Source organism: Chelonia mydas, chromosome 2 (genome assembly GCF_015237465.2).
Source record: "Chelonia mydas isolate rCheMyd1 chromosome 2, rCheMyd1.pri.v2, whole genome shotgun sequence".
NCBI lineage: Eukaryota > Metazoa > Chordata > Testudines > Cheloniidae > Chelonia > Chelonia mydas.
In genome coordinates this window covers 57,972,706-57,989,916 of record NC_057850.1, presented here as the reverse complement: position 1 = coordinate 57,989,916, position 17,211 = coordinate 57,972,706, and the positions used below count along the sequence as shown (strand labels likewise).

Genomic DNA, 17,211 nt, shown 5'->3' with positions numbered 1-17,211 from the left:
GGCTGAAAGAGGCCTGTGCTGAGCCTGGATCACAAGGAAATAATTTTGGTGGTCTCCACCACTACTAGCCAACATAGACCTGCCCAGTGCTCGCCCTCTTCCCATCTTCCACAATTCCTGATCCCACATCGGACTCCCTTTGAGGTTCCATAGTGCGGGGATTGCGCTATGGGGCACCTCCCCTTTCTGAGTGGGAGGGTGAGGCCTATGTGCAGTAGGGCCCCTCTATGCATGGATTTGAGGAGTACAATCTGCCCCTCGCTAATTTTTTTCTCTTTATTACACATCTTCCAAATATTCCGGATATCTAAGAACAGAGACTACTGCAGTTCATATGCTCTTATTTCTGCATTCCTCACAGGGGTATGACAAAGCTTAACTCATAAATATTTGTAAAGGGTTTTGAGATCTTCCTATGGAGGGTACTATTGGTTTGATTCTGTGAGGTGCTGTGCACATTGCAAGGGGCTGAGCTCCTTTAACCCCCACTGCAGTCAGTTGGAGCTGAGGGTGCTCAGCACCTCGCAGAACTACTTAGAACCTTGCAGGATTCAACCCTAAAATGCTGAGCACTATCATTGTTATTATGCTTTGCAATGGCAAAAGATTTCACAGGTGCGCACTGTGGTTAAAAAGCAGATCTGTTCATTTCACCGACATTTATTCCCTTTGTCTCCAGGTACTATTTATTTGGTTTGGCTTATATGACTGAATTAATTATCATTCTCAGCAATTAATTCTTAAACTGTTCCAATAGGTCAAGAAGTATATTGTAGACATTGGGGCTCAGGCTGAAATCGATTAGTGACATCATGCCATCTTTTGCATCTTTCTCAATTTCAAATTGTTGTGTATCTTGCTTCCATCAAAAAAATCTCAGGGTGACGTATCAGATAGATAGTTAAGCTTTTTCTTTAAAGTATTTTATGCTCCTCATATTCAATTTTTCTGGTAGGCAGAATTTTACTCTCTTTGTGACACATTGATCCTGATTCTCCTCTACATCTGAGCGGGAGCTTCAGGAAGCCAGCTCCCTAATACTGAACTGCCAGCCCAGTGCAAATTAGGGTTGCATAAGAGCATGCCTAATTTACACTGCTGGCGGAAGGGCCCTCATGTTGTATTTAAAATGTTACGTATGTCAGGTTGTCCTTAGATGCAAGGCTAGAGTCATTCAGCTGCACCGTTTAAGATGCTGAAATGTGAAATACTGAATTGCCCTGAACAGTACTGATAACACGAGTCGGCAATGACAAATTAGCAAATTCAAAACTACCTGTGTCCAATGTAAAATTGCAGAAAATCTTTGCAAACATATTTTAATCTACCTGAGCTTCCTGGTCCATTTACTGTCCCCAATTTAGAACATGCCTCATATAGGTAGACTATATTTACATTATGAAATATCATCACCTGCTTTCCTGAATTTTGAGACTTGTGTTTGTTTTTTTATGCTAACTAGAACACAGCTATTCACTCTCCTTTCTATTGGATGGGTCGATTATGTCCAAGCAAGAAAAAAGGAAATTACTTTGATGTGACTTTTGACCACAAAAAGAAATAGTTATAAACAGATTCTGCATTTGCTTACGAAAATGAGACACAGAGTTAGTAACTGGGATCTATTACAAGCTTAACTTTCGAGAAGGATCTATCTATTTTTGGTATCCTCAAAATGAAAAATTTCCTTTAGAAAATGTGTATATATTTTTTTTAAATGCTGGCTTCTTTGATGTCTGAGTAAAAGAGTTTCTTATTAATGAAATGGTTTACAGCTAGATCAAATGATAACAACTGAATGAATCTAGAAGTTTATCACGCTGATGACCAGATTGTAAAGATGAATGTGGGGGTCAGTACTGCTTGTTTTATTAATCTGTATATCAACTGACTTACTATGTGGCTTTAAGTAATTCACACAGGGCCCACTCCTGCAATGTGCTGAGCACCTTCAACTTCCATTGACACTGATGAAGTCCCAGTGACTTCAGTTTTCATTTTGATTTCAATGGGAGTTGACAGCAATCAATATTTAGAAGGATTCAGCTTTTAACATGCCTACCACCATGTCTAAATGAGAAAGTTGCGTGGGTTTAACTAAAGGAGTTACTTTCAACCTCTTTAGTTAAAGCCAGCAAAGAAGGCTTATTTTAGTTTAATTGAAGTCAATTAGGAATTAGGCTAAATTAGGTTTAGTTTTAGGCTAAACTGCTACAAGCTACTCTTAAAACTGAAATATGAGTGTCCACACAGGGGTTTGCACTGGTTTAACTACATCAATTAAAAAAACAATTTAAGTTAAACCAGAGCAACTTACTCATGTGGACAAGCCCTCAGTTCTCTTGTTTGTGACAGCAGGGCCATAATACTTACTTCACTGAAGAAGGAACAGGTTAGCTACATTTCATCTGAAAGATTTAGAACAAATCATATTAAAGGCAGATTTTTGTTCACTTGTATTTCTTTATTTTACTGCCAGAGGGTGTCACAGCATTTCAGCTGCAGACTGATAACCTATGCAACCCCTTCCTTGCTAAATAATGCACCTATGGTTTCTGTCCCCATTTCCTGCTTCTTCAGCCAGGCAGTATGACACGATGCCACCTCCCCAAGATCATTTCACTCTACAGCCTGACCCTCAGCACTGGCCCCTACCTATCTGAGTCAGGATCAAGGAGGTCTGTGGCATAGGAGACACCAGGCCAGCTTTACAACAAGGGAGGATCCCCCTGGCATTTGGATGATTCTTCAGGGGCTGGTTTCCCCGGCTCTATGGCTAGATTCTGATGGCAGAGAGGTACAAAGGAGACACATAACACCACAAGAAGATGGGACCCAGTATTTATATTCTTATTTGATTTTTTTTCTATTTTGTTCTCTCTTCCTTTTCTCACATTCTCCCTTTCTGTTTTACATGTGATCTATTCTCTGTCCCCTCTTTGACCCCATTTTTTTATTGGATAGTTTTCTCTCCTCCCACTCTGCTTTCTTCACGGTGTCTCTGAGTGCAACACAAATCCACTAGTGTTGGAGTTCAAAACTGAACTTCAAAACCAAGATACTTGAATGGGTTTGATATCAGGCAAAATAAGTTCAACCATCTATCCCCTTCAGGCTCAGGCAGGACCAAGAATACCTAGGCCACCCAAATGAGTGTTTGATAGGCTTTTATTGTCAATCAGCTGTAAAATAAAAGAATTCTGGCCATACAGTCAAACTACGTATTTATCTGACTGTATTCACCAAGTTCTTGTTTGATGAATGGACTTCAAAAATAGCTCGTTTTTAAATAAAATAAAATAGCTAGATTTCTAGCAGGCTTTTGCAAATAGCTGGCATTACAATCACTGATTCAAAGACACTTACCCCGTTGTGTATGGGATATTTATGCCCCCTAGATTAATGCTGTCACATCCAACAATGAAAAGTGTTGAAAAGCACAGCAAAGACACGCCACTGCAAATCATAGCCAGCTTCGCAGACTCTCTTGCACCAAGTTTGAGCTTTTTAATAATGTAGCCACCGAGCACAATGCCAACACCAGCACTTGGGACAATAATCACACCTGTTTGGAGGAAAGTAAAATGTAAGGTTAAAACAGGAACTGTGAAGAGAGAATAGAAAATAAATATTGGTTTCACCCACTAATTAGATTATGACAAATTCCACAATACGGCCCTCACTGAATAATTCACTACCAGCAAACTGAGTCAGAAGTTTTAGAGCTCTGGACTGATGTCAAAGGATTAATAATAGCTTCTTTATGATTTTCCCAGCAGCAGAAAAAGAAATATTGCATATACAAGCAGAAATACTGATTTGTATTTATTTCAGAGTGGGCTGGCTACCGGTGGCAGGGAATCAAAACATAGCTGCACAGCACAAAGACCCCAAAGGTTACAGGGCAGGTGATGACAGGACCTCTTACTGCTCTGGGTAGTCCCCAGAACATCACAAGGAATGCAGATTGATCCAGTTTAATTAGCGAAATTCTGAAGAATTAGTTCAAATGTTGGGGTAAATCCTGCTTTTCTTACTCCCATGATGAGCCCCAGTGAAGTATATGTACTAATCCAAACCTTCAGGGCAGGATCAAACCTCATTCTAACAACCTAATGAGCCTTTTTTCTAGGAGCTCTGTAAACTTTTATGGTCATAGACGCTAACCAGCTGATATCCAGATTCTGATATCTTTACTCATGTTGAGCATTACCATGTCTCATGAGTGGTCCTGTTGATTTTAACAGGACTACTTGCAGACTCACTGTGAGTGAAGGTATCCAAATCTGGTCCTTAGCATTCCACCACTTGAAAGACTTGGCACTTAAAATTTAGTGCACAATAAACTTTAAGCCCTGACAAGTTTATGGACAAGAACTGTGACTTTGCTGCTATGAACATCAATTGGTAGTGTTGTAGTGGGGCCACAGGCTAGCCCTCTCTCCCAGTGCCTTGTGGAGTTGCTAAACTGTGCAAAGTTCCTGTTTTTTCCTAGATTCTCCTGGCTCTCACTGCCCATTGCTTCTTATTGTACATCTTTAAGTGATGGTCTTGCTCATGAAGATTCATTCAGCATCAAATGTGAATTTAGCAGCTTTCAGACAGTTGCATCCAGTGAAAGGGGGCTGAAAAAATCATGATAATCATTCTTATTTTTTTTAAAAGATGGGATATGTAAAACAAAAGTCTACTGAAAAACATTTTGTAATACAGTTGCAATCGTAATAGAACATTCACATCCTCCACTGCTTTACCCACAAACATTTGCAGAAGGAAATCTCTGTAACAAATGTGAGGTTGGAAATGTGAAAATAAGTGTTAATAAATAAGAGTTACAAGCAATGCCACACTTGTAGGTGCAGAGAACAGGACCCCTCAGCTGGGTCCATTTTGGGGGGCAGTGAGCCAGACAACCACATCTGCACTTCACTCCATGTCCACAACCAGCCCCAACTGCCTCCCCCTCCAGCCCCTCCTCCTCTGGGCTTTGTCCCTTTCCCGGGCCAGGAGGTCACCTGATTCCTTTGTTCCCCCGTGCAAGGTGAGAGCTAAAGGGTTGGAGAAGGGCCCAGGCCATCAGTTGCCAGGAAACAGGGTGTTGGCCATTCTCTGTGTCCAGACCCCTGCACATACCTGCCCTCTAGGGCTCTGCAACAATCATACACCCTTATCCCACCACCTAGATACTTAAGAACGGCATAGGAGAAACTGAAGCACCCCCACAATATTCAGAGGAAACATTAAGAACAGTCCCGCTTCGTCACATCTCTCCCCCCTTCGAGACCGAACTGAGTGGGGTCACTTTAGCCAGTGACCTGGGGAATTTTGAAGCCCCCAACGTTCCCATGGATTCCCCAGCATCTCTCCTATTCCTTGGTGGGAGTTACACCAGGCCCTTTCAGTTTCACGCCCTCCCTTAGGTCGGGGGTGGTTGATAGCACTCGCATGCCGCATGTGGGAAGGTTTATGCGGCCCGTGCCCTTTTGCCACCCCAAACCCCTGGGAGTCAAACTGAGATCAGGTCTTCTCCCAGTGCTCCAGTCTGGAGGCCTGCAATTCGGGCTCTCTTGGTTAAGAGCCCCCAACTTGACCTGGGCCATATACTGTTCACTTACAGAACTAGCATGGAGACATCCTTTTCTCAACAACCTTGTCTCCCCAACAAGCTGGCCAAACACAGCCACTTGGTTATAGGACTGTTTAACTTTCTTAACAGCTTTCACTTCATCTGAGACCTTCTCAAAGCTATCCACACTGGATCTTTCAACAGGAAAGTCAGTAGCTTCATTTACAACAGAAAATTTCTGGCTGTTAGGAACTGAAACTTTCTTGAGTAAATCACTTTCACACCCTTCAGTTGCAGTAAACTGCTTGCAAAGACTACCATGAGGATTCCTTTCCCTAGGGGCTTTTCTATGCAACAATTCACCCTTCACAGAAATTCTGCCCTTACCCTCTTTACCTAGGGCTTGCTCTAGAGGAACACTTTCCTGAGCAACAACAGATTCTTTCTGGGTCTCACTTACATCCAGAATTACCTCTGGCCCATCAGGCAGATTCCTACACAATCCCCTTTCAGGCAAACTGACAGACTTCCTAGATAAAAGGTTAGAAGCATTCTCCTTCCCTGTGCCACACACAAGTTCAGGAATCTTTTCCTTCTTGCTACAGGTTTCCACACCCTCAGTAGGTAATACAATCAAATCACTTTTATGCTCTCCTTGTGCCCTGGCTAGGATCTCACCCGGATTAGACAGAGTTGCTACACCCTTTCCCAACAACACACTAGCAACAGGCAAAATACAAGCACCAGAATTGTCTGGTCTCTGGGATTTTACATAGACACTAACTGGATGCGACCTAGTTACAGTGCCATTCTCCCTAGCAAACACAAACTTAGGACCATTCCCTTCCTGGGCTTTAGCTGAATCCAGAACCAACTCTGAGACAATTGCACTACCGTCAACCATCACAGGCTGAAAGGCCCCTTCTGTTGCTCCCCAGACAAAGAGCCGGAGACACATTCTCCTTTCCCAGACACACAGCTTGGGATCTCATTCCCCTGATCCCAGCACACAGGGGTGTTCACAGACAACTGCTTGGAGACTGGGGTAGCTCCCTCCACAGGCAAGTCAATACCCCTGATAGACACAGGCACATTTCCTTCACTGTCACAATTTTCCACCCAGGTAACAGGTAAGGTATAGGGACACTCATCTTCCACTATCCTCGCCTTCCCACCCTGCTGACTAGACAAAGCTCACAAGGCTGCCTAGGCTCATCCAGACTTTCCTTACCAAGCACCTTGCCACTCCCAACAGATAACCTGCCCTGCCTGTGTCTCCCCACCCCCTCAGCTGGGGTCTCAGCTCCCACTGTGCTCAGCGCTGCCCTTGCTGTCCCAGTGAGGGTAGGCAGCGAGCTCGCTGCTTTCCTCACTGCACCAGAGCCAGCGTGAGCACCCTCTCCAGTGTGCAAGGGGGCGGGGAGCATCTCTCTGTCCCACCCAGCCCCAGGGGTCTGGTTACAGGCAGGCAGGTATCCTGAGCCTAGCAGCTCCTCCCTGCTGCCAGCCAGGTCATCTGCATTTTCACTGACCATTTCCCACTCCACCGATTGGTTCCCTGGATTCAAATTCAAACCCTCGGCAGTTACAGGAGCAGGGCCTGGATCCTGTCCCAAAGAGAGACAGTCACCCCACAACAGGGTCTCGCAGCTGGTATCCTGGAGAACCCCAACAACCAGCCAGCCCCACCCCTCCTGGGTCTGAACAGGGATCTGGGCCATAGGCAGGGCGAGGGGCTTCATCCCTGGGACCATAATTAGTGCATCAACTGTGAACCTCAGATCTTAATAATAATTCTGTGTGGAATTAGAAAGACCTCTCAATCTCCCAACAGGGTGGGCTTTAATATCTTTAATTCTTTCTAAAAGAAGGTCTCTTCTGAGGGATTTAGAGTAGCAGCCGTGTTAGTCTGTATTCGCAAAAATGTTCATCCCTGTTTTTAATCCTGCTAAACTCCTAGCTTCAATAATCATTTGTGACCATGAGTTTCATAAGGTCATTGTGCATCTCAAGAACTATGGAATTTTTAATGTATGTTGTACAGAAACAAACTCTTGAACTGCTTCAGAACCAGGAAAAAATGGGAAAAGAGAATACCTTTAAGAGAATTAGTGTTCCTGACTACAGAAATGAAAAGATACTGAAAGTGAAAAGGTGGAATGGTTTTCCTTCTAAAATGGTGCATATGGAAAGAAGTTCAAAATAGGCCATGCAGGGAAAGATCAAGGCTTATTATTGCTTGTTTTGTTATTATTTCTTCATTATTTCTGAATATCAAAAATAGCGGTGGATGCCTTTCAAAGATGTGGTCCCTGCCCTGAAAGAATGACAATTTAGTAGTGGTTTGACAAAAGAGGCAGGGTTAATTACCAACAAAAACAGGGAGAAAAGGACAACTGTAATCCGTATTATACCAGCATGGACCTTTGTCTCCCTCTGGAGGCTGAACAACATAAGAGTTTTATGAGTGTGTTTCTGCCTCCACGTTACTGGGCCAGCTCTTTTCACTGAAGCAGTAGAAAGTCATACATTTAGCTCCAGAGTTTCTGGGTTCAATCCCCATAGATGGGCCCAACCAGGGGCTTTGTTACACAGGGAGGTATGTAACAGGTCCGTTACTCAGGGTGGTATGATCTTGATAGTTTTGTATTATTTTTTTAAATGTTGTGTTTCTCTCCCTTGGTTCTCAGAGGTGAGATGAAAGATGTGAGTTTTTAGGAGGGATTTGAACAAGGACAGGGAGGTGGGCTGGTGTACAGGTTTGAGGAGGTCATTCCATGCATGGGAATGAAGGAGGCAGCTCAGAAGAAAGCACAAAGAGAGAGAAGGAAATGAGAGGAGTAGCAAAGGCTGCTTTCATCAGCAGAGTCGAGAGAGCAGGGCCAACACATGGTCCCCAATTCTGTAAATTATTCTGCGTAGGAGGCCCCTTTCACCCACATAGAGCCCCAGTGAAATCAGTCGGGCTGTATAAGGTAGGACTTTTTAAGCAAGGACAAAAGTTTGAACTGGATGCACGTTGCAATGGCGAGATGGTGAAATCTCTCCAAGAGGACAGGTACATAATTTAAGTGATAAGAAAATGAGTACTAGTGGCACCTTAGAGACTAACCAATTATTTGAGCATAAGCTTTCGTGAGCTACAGCTCACTTCATCGGACGCATTCAGTGGAAAATACAGTGAGGAGATTTATATACAAACAGAACATGAAAAAATGGGTGTTATCATACACACTGTAAGGAGAGTGATCACTTAAGATGAGCTATTACCAGCAGGAGAGCGGGGGGGGGGGGGGGGGGGGGGAATCAAGGTGGGCCATTTCCAGCAGTTAATTGGAACGTCTGAGGAACGGTGAGGGGTGGGGGGTGGGAAATAAACATGGGGAAATAGTTTTACTTTGTGTAATGACACATCCACTCCCAGTCTTTATTCAAGCCTAAGTTAATTGTATCCAGTTTGCAAATTAATTCCAATTCAGCAGTCTCTCGTTCGAGTCTGTTTTTGAAGTCTTTTTGTTATAATATTGCAACCTTTAGGTCTGTAATCGAGTGACCAGAGAAACTGAAGTGTTCTCCGACTGGTTTATGAATGTTATAATTCTTGACATCTGATTTGTGTCCATTTATTCTTTTACGTAGAGACTGTCCACTTTGACCAATGTACATGGCAGAGGGGCATTGCTGGCACATGATGGCATATATCACATTGGTAGATGTGCAGGTGAACGAGCCTCTGATAATGTGGCTGATGTGATTAGGCCATATGGTGGTGTCCCCTGAATAGATATGTAGACACAGTTGGCAACGAGCTTTGTTGCAAGGATAGGTTCCTGGGTTAGGGGTTCTGTTGTGTGGTGTGTGGTTGCTGGTGAGTGTTTGCTTCAGGTTGGGGGGCTGTCTGTAGGCAAGGACTGGCCTGTCTCCCAAGATTTGTGAGAGTGATGGGTCGTCCTTCAGGATAGGTTGTAGATCCTTGATGCTCAAATAATTGGTTAGTCTCTAAGGTGCCACTAGTACTCCTTTTCTTTTTGCGAATACAGACTAACATGGCTGCTACTCTGAAACCTGTCAATTTAAGTGATGAGAGAGATGATTCTGGCAGCAGCATTATGGATGGGCTGGACTGTGGCAAGGCTGTTATAAATAAATAAACAAGGAGGAGATTGCAGTAGTCAAGGTGGAAGATGAATGAGTAGGGCATAGACGAGTCATTTGGTCACCGGAGAGAAAGGAAGGGAGAATATTATAAAGGTTGAGGAGGTCAAAGTAAAATTAGCTTTTAAGAAATTAATATTAAATAATATAAGAACTTATAAGACCTTTTAAGTTAATGGCAGATTCTCTGTAACTTCCACATGATCATGATGGTCACTTCTGACCTTAAGGTCTATGAATGTGACGGTATATCCCCATATTTTTTCCCCTCACAATAAAACTTTAATATAACCTAAAAAAAAATGGCAAGTTCTTCACTTGTACAAAACAAAAACAACATTTGGTTCGCGTTTTAGTAAACAAACATAGCAAACACCCAAGGAACTACTGGAATTCTAATGGAAAAAGTAAAGTTAGACATTATTTAGCTGGTAAGATTATCATTTTAAAGCCAGTTTTATTTTTTTCCTCTATTGCTTTTGTTTCAGTGGTCAGAGAATGATAATCCTTTCAATGTTGTGCTAAAGGCAATGCCTTACCAGTGTAGATGCTGGCATTGGAAGCTGGGATGCCAAACTGTGACTCGATGAACTTGGGAATGAAGGTAATAAAAGCAGTAACAATGGCACTCTCAGCTGTGTATGACAAACTCACAAAAAGGAATGTCATGTTGCTTAAGATCCTGACAGCTGCTCTTGGAAGCTCTACAAAATGACAAAAATGACAAATAAATGTTATAAATAATGAATGGAAAAGAAAAACAAATTGACTTTCTTTGAGATGGACTGTAAATAATGGTTTCTTAACATTCAGCCATATTGCGAAGTTTAAAAAAAAGAAAAGAAAAGAGTATCTATAATTTGGACTGGGAATATTTTCCTGTGTTCTTCTGCTATTTGAATGTACCCCTCTAGGCCCTCCTCCAGCCCTACACAGGCATAGGAGTCATTATAGCTTGCAGGAAGAGAGGCTTTGGATGGTAATGCTGAAATAGTAAAAAAGCAGGAAAAGTTTTAAGTTATTTCAGAATTTCTTTGATGTAACTTTCACTTCTGAAGATAAAAAATTCTGATGTTTCTGTAGGAAAAAAGATTGTTTCTTGCACTCTGCATGATCAAGATAGGCCATATAAATCAATCTACTACTTGTAGTATGTTAACATTTTATTGTAATTTTGCCTAAATAAATGTTTTTAAAAAATTGTATTTGGGATCCATTGATGATATTGCCATAATTTGGGAAGGTAACCGGTAGGATATGATATTTAGCCATATTTGTTAATAATGCATGTAGATCTAACATACTGAAAGTTAAAAAGCACATAACATACTCCTGGGGAATTCTGTGCCAAAAAATTAAAAAAATCTGTGCACAAAATGTAAAAATCCTGCAAATTTTATTTATCAAAATAACACAATATAATCACACCAGTTTCAATTATTTTGGAAATTTATTTCAAAATACCTGTTGGCAACTTGACTGTAACAAAACAGACAACAAAAAAAGATTTCCCAGGATTAGAGAGTTAAAGAAACTCCTACGACAATCCATTTCCTATTTCTCTGTCCCCTCCCTCCAGAACCCAGCTACACGCCCACCACCCCCAGCCCAGATTCCCACAACCCCTCCCTTCAGAGCACAGCCATGTGGTGCCCTCCAGCACAGACACTTGCACCCCCTCCCCCCCCAGAGCCCAGCGTCAGGGCCCTCCCAGCCCAGACAACTGCACCCCCTTTCCCCCCAGATGCCTGCTATAGAGTGCCCCCCAGCCCAGACATCTGCACCACTTCCCCTAAAAACCCAGTTGCGCCCCCCCCAACCCAGACACCCACACCCCCTCTCCCCCGAGCCAAGCTGCAGGGCCTCCCCAACCAAGACACCTGCACCCCCTTCCCCCCAGAACCCAGCCATGGGGTATCCTCCAGTCCAGACACACATACCGCCTCCACTCCCCTCCAGAGCCCAGCTGCAGGGCCCCCCCAGCCAAAATACCTGCACCCCCTCACGACCAGTGCCCAGCCACGGGGCACCCGCAAGCCCAGACACCTGCAACCCCTAAGCTCAGCCATGGGGTATCCGCCAGCTCAGATAACCTCACCACCTCCCGCCAGAGAGAGAAAAAGCCTGATGCTGCGTCCTGGGCTTGTACAGAGTTTCCTGCATGCCACCTCCTTTCTTCAGGTCGTACTGAGAACCACAGCCACCTGGAATCCTCCAGCTCCCCCTTCCCATCCTCCCTGGCAGTGTCCTGTATTTGGGAGCTGTAGAGGTGGGCTCTGCTGGGTCCAGTGGTCCCTAATGGTAGCCAGCAGCTCTGCAACACCAATTCTGCAGAGAAAAGGGAAATTCTGCACAGAACATTAATTCTGCACACATTCTGAATTGCGCAGTGGCGCCAAAATTCCCCCAGGAGTAATAACAGTACCTTAAAGGTAAAAAAACCCAACGTTGTAATTATCCCAAAAACAAGCACTTAAAAGAAATTTGAACATGAGGAGATATAGAAATTAATAGTCAAGGCACCTAAACAACCCTCACTCTGCCCTGTAGTGATACCATGTGATAACCATATAATTATGATTCATGCATTTTCATGTTTATGGTCCTAGATTAGACAAAAGTGATTTTAAAAACTATTTTCCCCTTCATGGTGTCACTACAGGTCAGAGTTTTCAATTAACCTTAACTCCAGTTTAACATTTTCTTGTGTGGGAATGTACTGATCCCAAACCCACTGAACACTTTAATGGGCTCCAGATTGAACATACTACAGAGGTGCTGAATGGTTGAGAAGGTGTGCTTGTTGTAAAGCACGTATTGTGGGGTCTAGTATTCTGACGTCAAATCCTGCTCTCCTTGCTCAGTTGACTTCAGTGGGATTATTTGTATGACCAAAGCAAGACAGATTTAGGCCCTTATCATTTCAAAAGTGGTCATGTTGCAAATCAGCATGTAAACTGTCTGTCTGCATCCAATTTTAATCTCTTCTAGTCCTCCAAAATTCTAGTAAATCAATTATAGATGGGAGCATTTATCATTTTGATCCAGTTTCAAATGTTTTCTTGCCAGCTTTATAAAGAAAAGTATTAAACTTTAAATATAATATTTGGTGGAAAGAATTAATCCATAAATTGTTCTAAGAAGCTTTCATTTATTTTGAAACGTAAATGTTCTAGAATAGCCAAGGTAGTTAAACCTGCATCACTATTATTGAACATTTCTGTTTTGACATTGCAATATCATAAAGAAATACGGTGACATTGGGGCAGGAAGATATCGATGCAAATGTAAGGAGATGGTGTTACAGTTTCTTGACAATGCCAAAAATATATCAATAAACATTTTTGGAAACCTAATTAGAATGACAAGGATGAAAAGGAAACACTGCTAAAATTTTATGATAGCTATATTACAGATTCAAGACATAAAAATACAAGTTTATCACACATTCAAAAGGAAATTTAAGAGAAAAATATCCAATTCACTACAATAGCATTAACCCCTAGTGTATCTCCCATTCCTCAGTCTGTGAGGTGATTTTTAAAGGGGTTAGGGGGCTGTCAATGTTAATTATAGCCCTAACTGGGCCAATTTTTTAAAATAATTTTTGAAGGACCTCAGATATCACAGCAGAGGGTCTGGGCTCCCAGGGTTAGCCAAGCTGCTGAAGAGAACCGCTAATGTTGGGCTGGTGGAGGGGAGCAGTACAAAGGGTCCCCCTGAGATAAGGTGGAGGACCAAGAACCTCATTTTCCTTCAAAACCTGGATTAATAGGGAAGGGAAGTAGAACAAGCACCAGTGCACCCCACCAGCAACCACGCAGCCATGACCGCCCCCAAAAATATGTGGCCGGCAGCCTCCCAAAGCAGTGGACTTCTGCTGCTGGGAGCATGAGACTGGAGAAGAGGAGGCAGGGAAAGCCATAGCTGATTTTATTGCCACTGGAAACTGGATTTCAGTTTGCCTATTTGGTGTTTTTAAACATATGTAGTGAGCAGCTGCTGTGGTGATGAGCACAGTAGAAAACCCTAGATCGACAGGTCACCCCCACTCCCACTGCTGCCTGCTGGCAGGGCCACGCCCTGCGCTTTTCTCTTCTTTGAGAAAGGAGCCTTACAAAGCACCGCAGAAAGGGAGAGAAGTTGAGGACTGTGACTGGCTAGTCCATGTCTCCTAGCCCAACCTCCCTCAGAGTTGAGAATTCAGTATAGCAGTTTTTGGCATTCTCCATGATCCATCTGTAATTTCATGAACAATCCCATCAGAGCGAGAGAGAGAGAGAGATGAATTTGGTTTTCAGTCGTGAGTTGGAAGGAAAATGATGCAATAATTAGGCACTGAACAATAGTTCACAACAGAGTGAATGCTGGCCAAAACATGGTCTATATTCTGTTCATTCTAACTTCCAGAACAATGGCCACCACAGATAGTTTATCATCATAATAAAAGGACTGTTCTAAGTATTATCTCTAGAAATAAGATGAAACCAAACAGTTGAAGCTGAACTCTGGACTCAGGATTGAATCACAGTATCTCTATAAAATGCCAAATCCAAATGTCACAACACTTGGTAAAGTTCATAGTTCAATCTACATGATGAAACTCAGTTTCAGGAGTGTTTGGATTCAGGATTTTGGTATAGCTCATTACAGAGATACTAAATTGATATTTTGTGCTGGACTTCTGATCTGGGGTTTTAATTTGAGCACATTTCTAGTCACATCTTTCAGGTTACTGAGAGCTCAATTTAATATGCTAAAGTTCATTATTAATTAAAAACTAGCAGCTTTATTTAATATATCCTTTTGGGCTGCATATTGCATGTCTACATAGGGCTAAGTAAAACTCTAAGGATATGTTTACACTACCCGCCGGATCGGCGGGCACCGATCAATCCAGTGGGGATCGATTTATCGCATCTAGTCTAGACGCGATCAATCGACGCCCCCGCCCACCCCCAAGCGCTCTCCCGTCAACTCCTGTACTCCAGCTCCGCGAGAGGCACAGGCGAAGTCAACAGGGGAGCGGCAGCAGTCGACTCACCACAGTGAAGACACCACGGTAAGTCGATCTAAGTATGTCGACTTCAGCTACATTATTCACGTAGCTGAAGTTGAGTAACTTAGATCGATCCCCCCGCAGCATAGACCAGGGCTAAATGTCCTGTACCATACATTAGGTCTCCTATAAAACCTGTGATAGATTCTTCAGAGGCAAACTCTAATTTGATTATTCCAAATTATTGGCTTGAAACAGATTTTTTTCTGGACATTATACAATGCAAGTCACCTCCTAACAGCCTCAGACTCCAGCTATATAACTTAATATCAGTATGAGCCAGAGTTCTCTGGAAACTAAACTAAGTTCTCTAGCACAGAGGATAAAGTTAGAGCAAATTAAACAAATCCACTATGGAAATAAAATGCACATCCAAAATTAGGTTTTCACTACTATCCTAACATGACAAAAACAAAACTCTGTCTGCCAGAAGCTTTATAAAGTTTAATTACATTATGAATAAAAAAAACTATACAAAATGGGTACAATAAGCGAAAAAATTGAAAATAGCTAAATTTGCCAGTCATAATAATTATTTAAGATAGGACAATATGTTGTGGGTATAAAATAATGGATCCTTAAATTCTCTACAATATCCAAGTGTCCAATATTTCAAGTATTATCTTTATTTTTGTAAATAAACAACAGCTTATCACAAGCCTAGTCGTTTGCTTCAGAGTTGTCATGAAACCTTTTGAAATCCTACTGCTGTTTCTTATTAAAACAAAAATATTAGCACTTATTTTTGCATAATTGTACATCAATGGCACAAATATAAGACAACTGTTGTTTAACAAGAACTTGCGGTCTTCTATCATTTTGTCCTTTTCTAAGGATGCCCTTTCGTTCTCTTACCATGTAAAAAGATTAGGTGGAAAAAAACAAAATAAATCTCTATCAGTTACATTACTTGTTAAAAAAAAATCACCCTTATAACAGCAATATACACAAGCTACTTTATTTACTCCTGGGGAAATTCTGCACAAAAAATTTAAAAATTCTGCAACAAAAAATTAAAAATTCTGTGCACGGTATTTTAAAATTCTGCAAATTTTGTTTGTCAAAATAACACAATATAATCACACCAGTTTCAATTATTTTTGGTCATTTATTTCAAAATGCCTGTCAGCAAGTATGTCTGTAACAATACAGACAACAAAAAAGATTGAGGAAATGCTTTTTGACAAATAGATTCCTTACTAGGCATATTAACACAGAACTCTGAGTAATAATTCATTTAAACTACAATACAGAACCATATTTCCTGCACCCCTCAGGAGCACTGCAAAGGCTTGGGGGAGTCAGGGGTAACGGAGGAGCTGAGGGAGAGGGAAGTAAATTGCTGGGAAGGAACCTGGGCAGGGTTGATAAAAATCAATGAAATCGGATTTTTTTAATTTAAATTGGATTTTTTTGATAAAATGCTTTGAGGAAAAAACCTATCTAAAGACAGTTTTAATTAAGATACTAATCTCCTGACTCCCAGTCCAAGTGTCTATTGAATTCCTGACATTTGCTATTTTAATGGAAGACCTCAGGCACTGAGCCAGTAGCGTGTTTCTCCAGTGTCTTCTGACTTTTGCAGAGAAATATTTGCCCATTATAGAATACGAAATTGAACTCTTTCTAGGTGCAGGACTGAAGTCTGGCTCTAGCAAGATCAACCCAGCAATTCTGAAACTTTTGCTGTGTCCTCACATATAACGGACTATCAGCATGCTGCCATTCTCTTTTGCAAAAGTGACTGGAAACAGTATGAAACAGAGGACTGGGAGATGTGTAAACGCCAAAGTTTAGGACTGTCTGGATACAGGCCCATTTCTATTTAAAACATATAATTTAGAAAGAAAAGCAGAGATTATGATATAAATCCACTTAATTGATGTACCTGAGGAGTTTATAGAATGTTTAAATTCAGTACAGTATTTGTCTTCTATACCGTGCCAGCTGCAGGTTAATTAATCTAATTGCACAATATGCTTAGCTGAGGTAATTGCTGAAGGGTACGCAAGCACAGTGCCATACAATGAAACTATGCAACCTACATAGTAAAAGGAAAACTGTGAGTCCATCTGTTTGTGTTCATGATTTATCGGCACTTATGGGATCAAACCTTGGTTTATATATTATACACCTGCTCTGGCCCAAGATACTTACACTGTACAGTACTCTCTATTTTCCTTCATATGTTATACCCAACTTTCTCTTTACTCCATTCCTTTTATTTCTTCTTCTGAGTCTGGCTTGGATTTCTCCTCAAGAGTTTAAATTGTGTTTGTCCTTTACCATATTTTTTGTTTTGTTTTGCTTACAAGGGCTCCGATCCACAAAAGGACTTCTGCTCCTAACTCCATCATGTAGGTGCCACCGAAACTCTTAAAACCCCTGCTCAGCTACTGCCTAGTTATGGAAGCTCCCAAAATCCCCTGCT

The 17,211-nt window shown here is 41.9% G+C and overlaps 1 protein-coding gene across 5 annotated transcripts in view; it reads right to left on the bottom strand.

Moving 5' to 3' along the window:
- SLCO5A1 (solute carrier organic anion transporter family member 5A1) overlaps positions 1 to 17,211 on the bottom strand; it is a 111,027-nt gene that overhangs the window by 31,260 nt on the left and 62,556 nt on the right. For all 5 annotated transcript variants that reach the window (XM_043539509.1, XM_037892458.2, XM_043539511.1 and 2 more), the window contains 2 exons: positions 10,261 to 10,425; positions 3,367 to 3,565 (listed from right to left, as the gene is read on the bottom strand). In XM_043539509.1, coding sequence (XP_043395444.1) covers positions 3,367 to 3,565; positions 10,261 to 10,425 — 364 coding nt within the window. The remainder of the gene's footprint in view (positions 1 to 3,366; positions 3,566 to 10,260; positions 10,426 to 17,211) is intronic.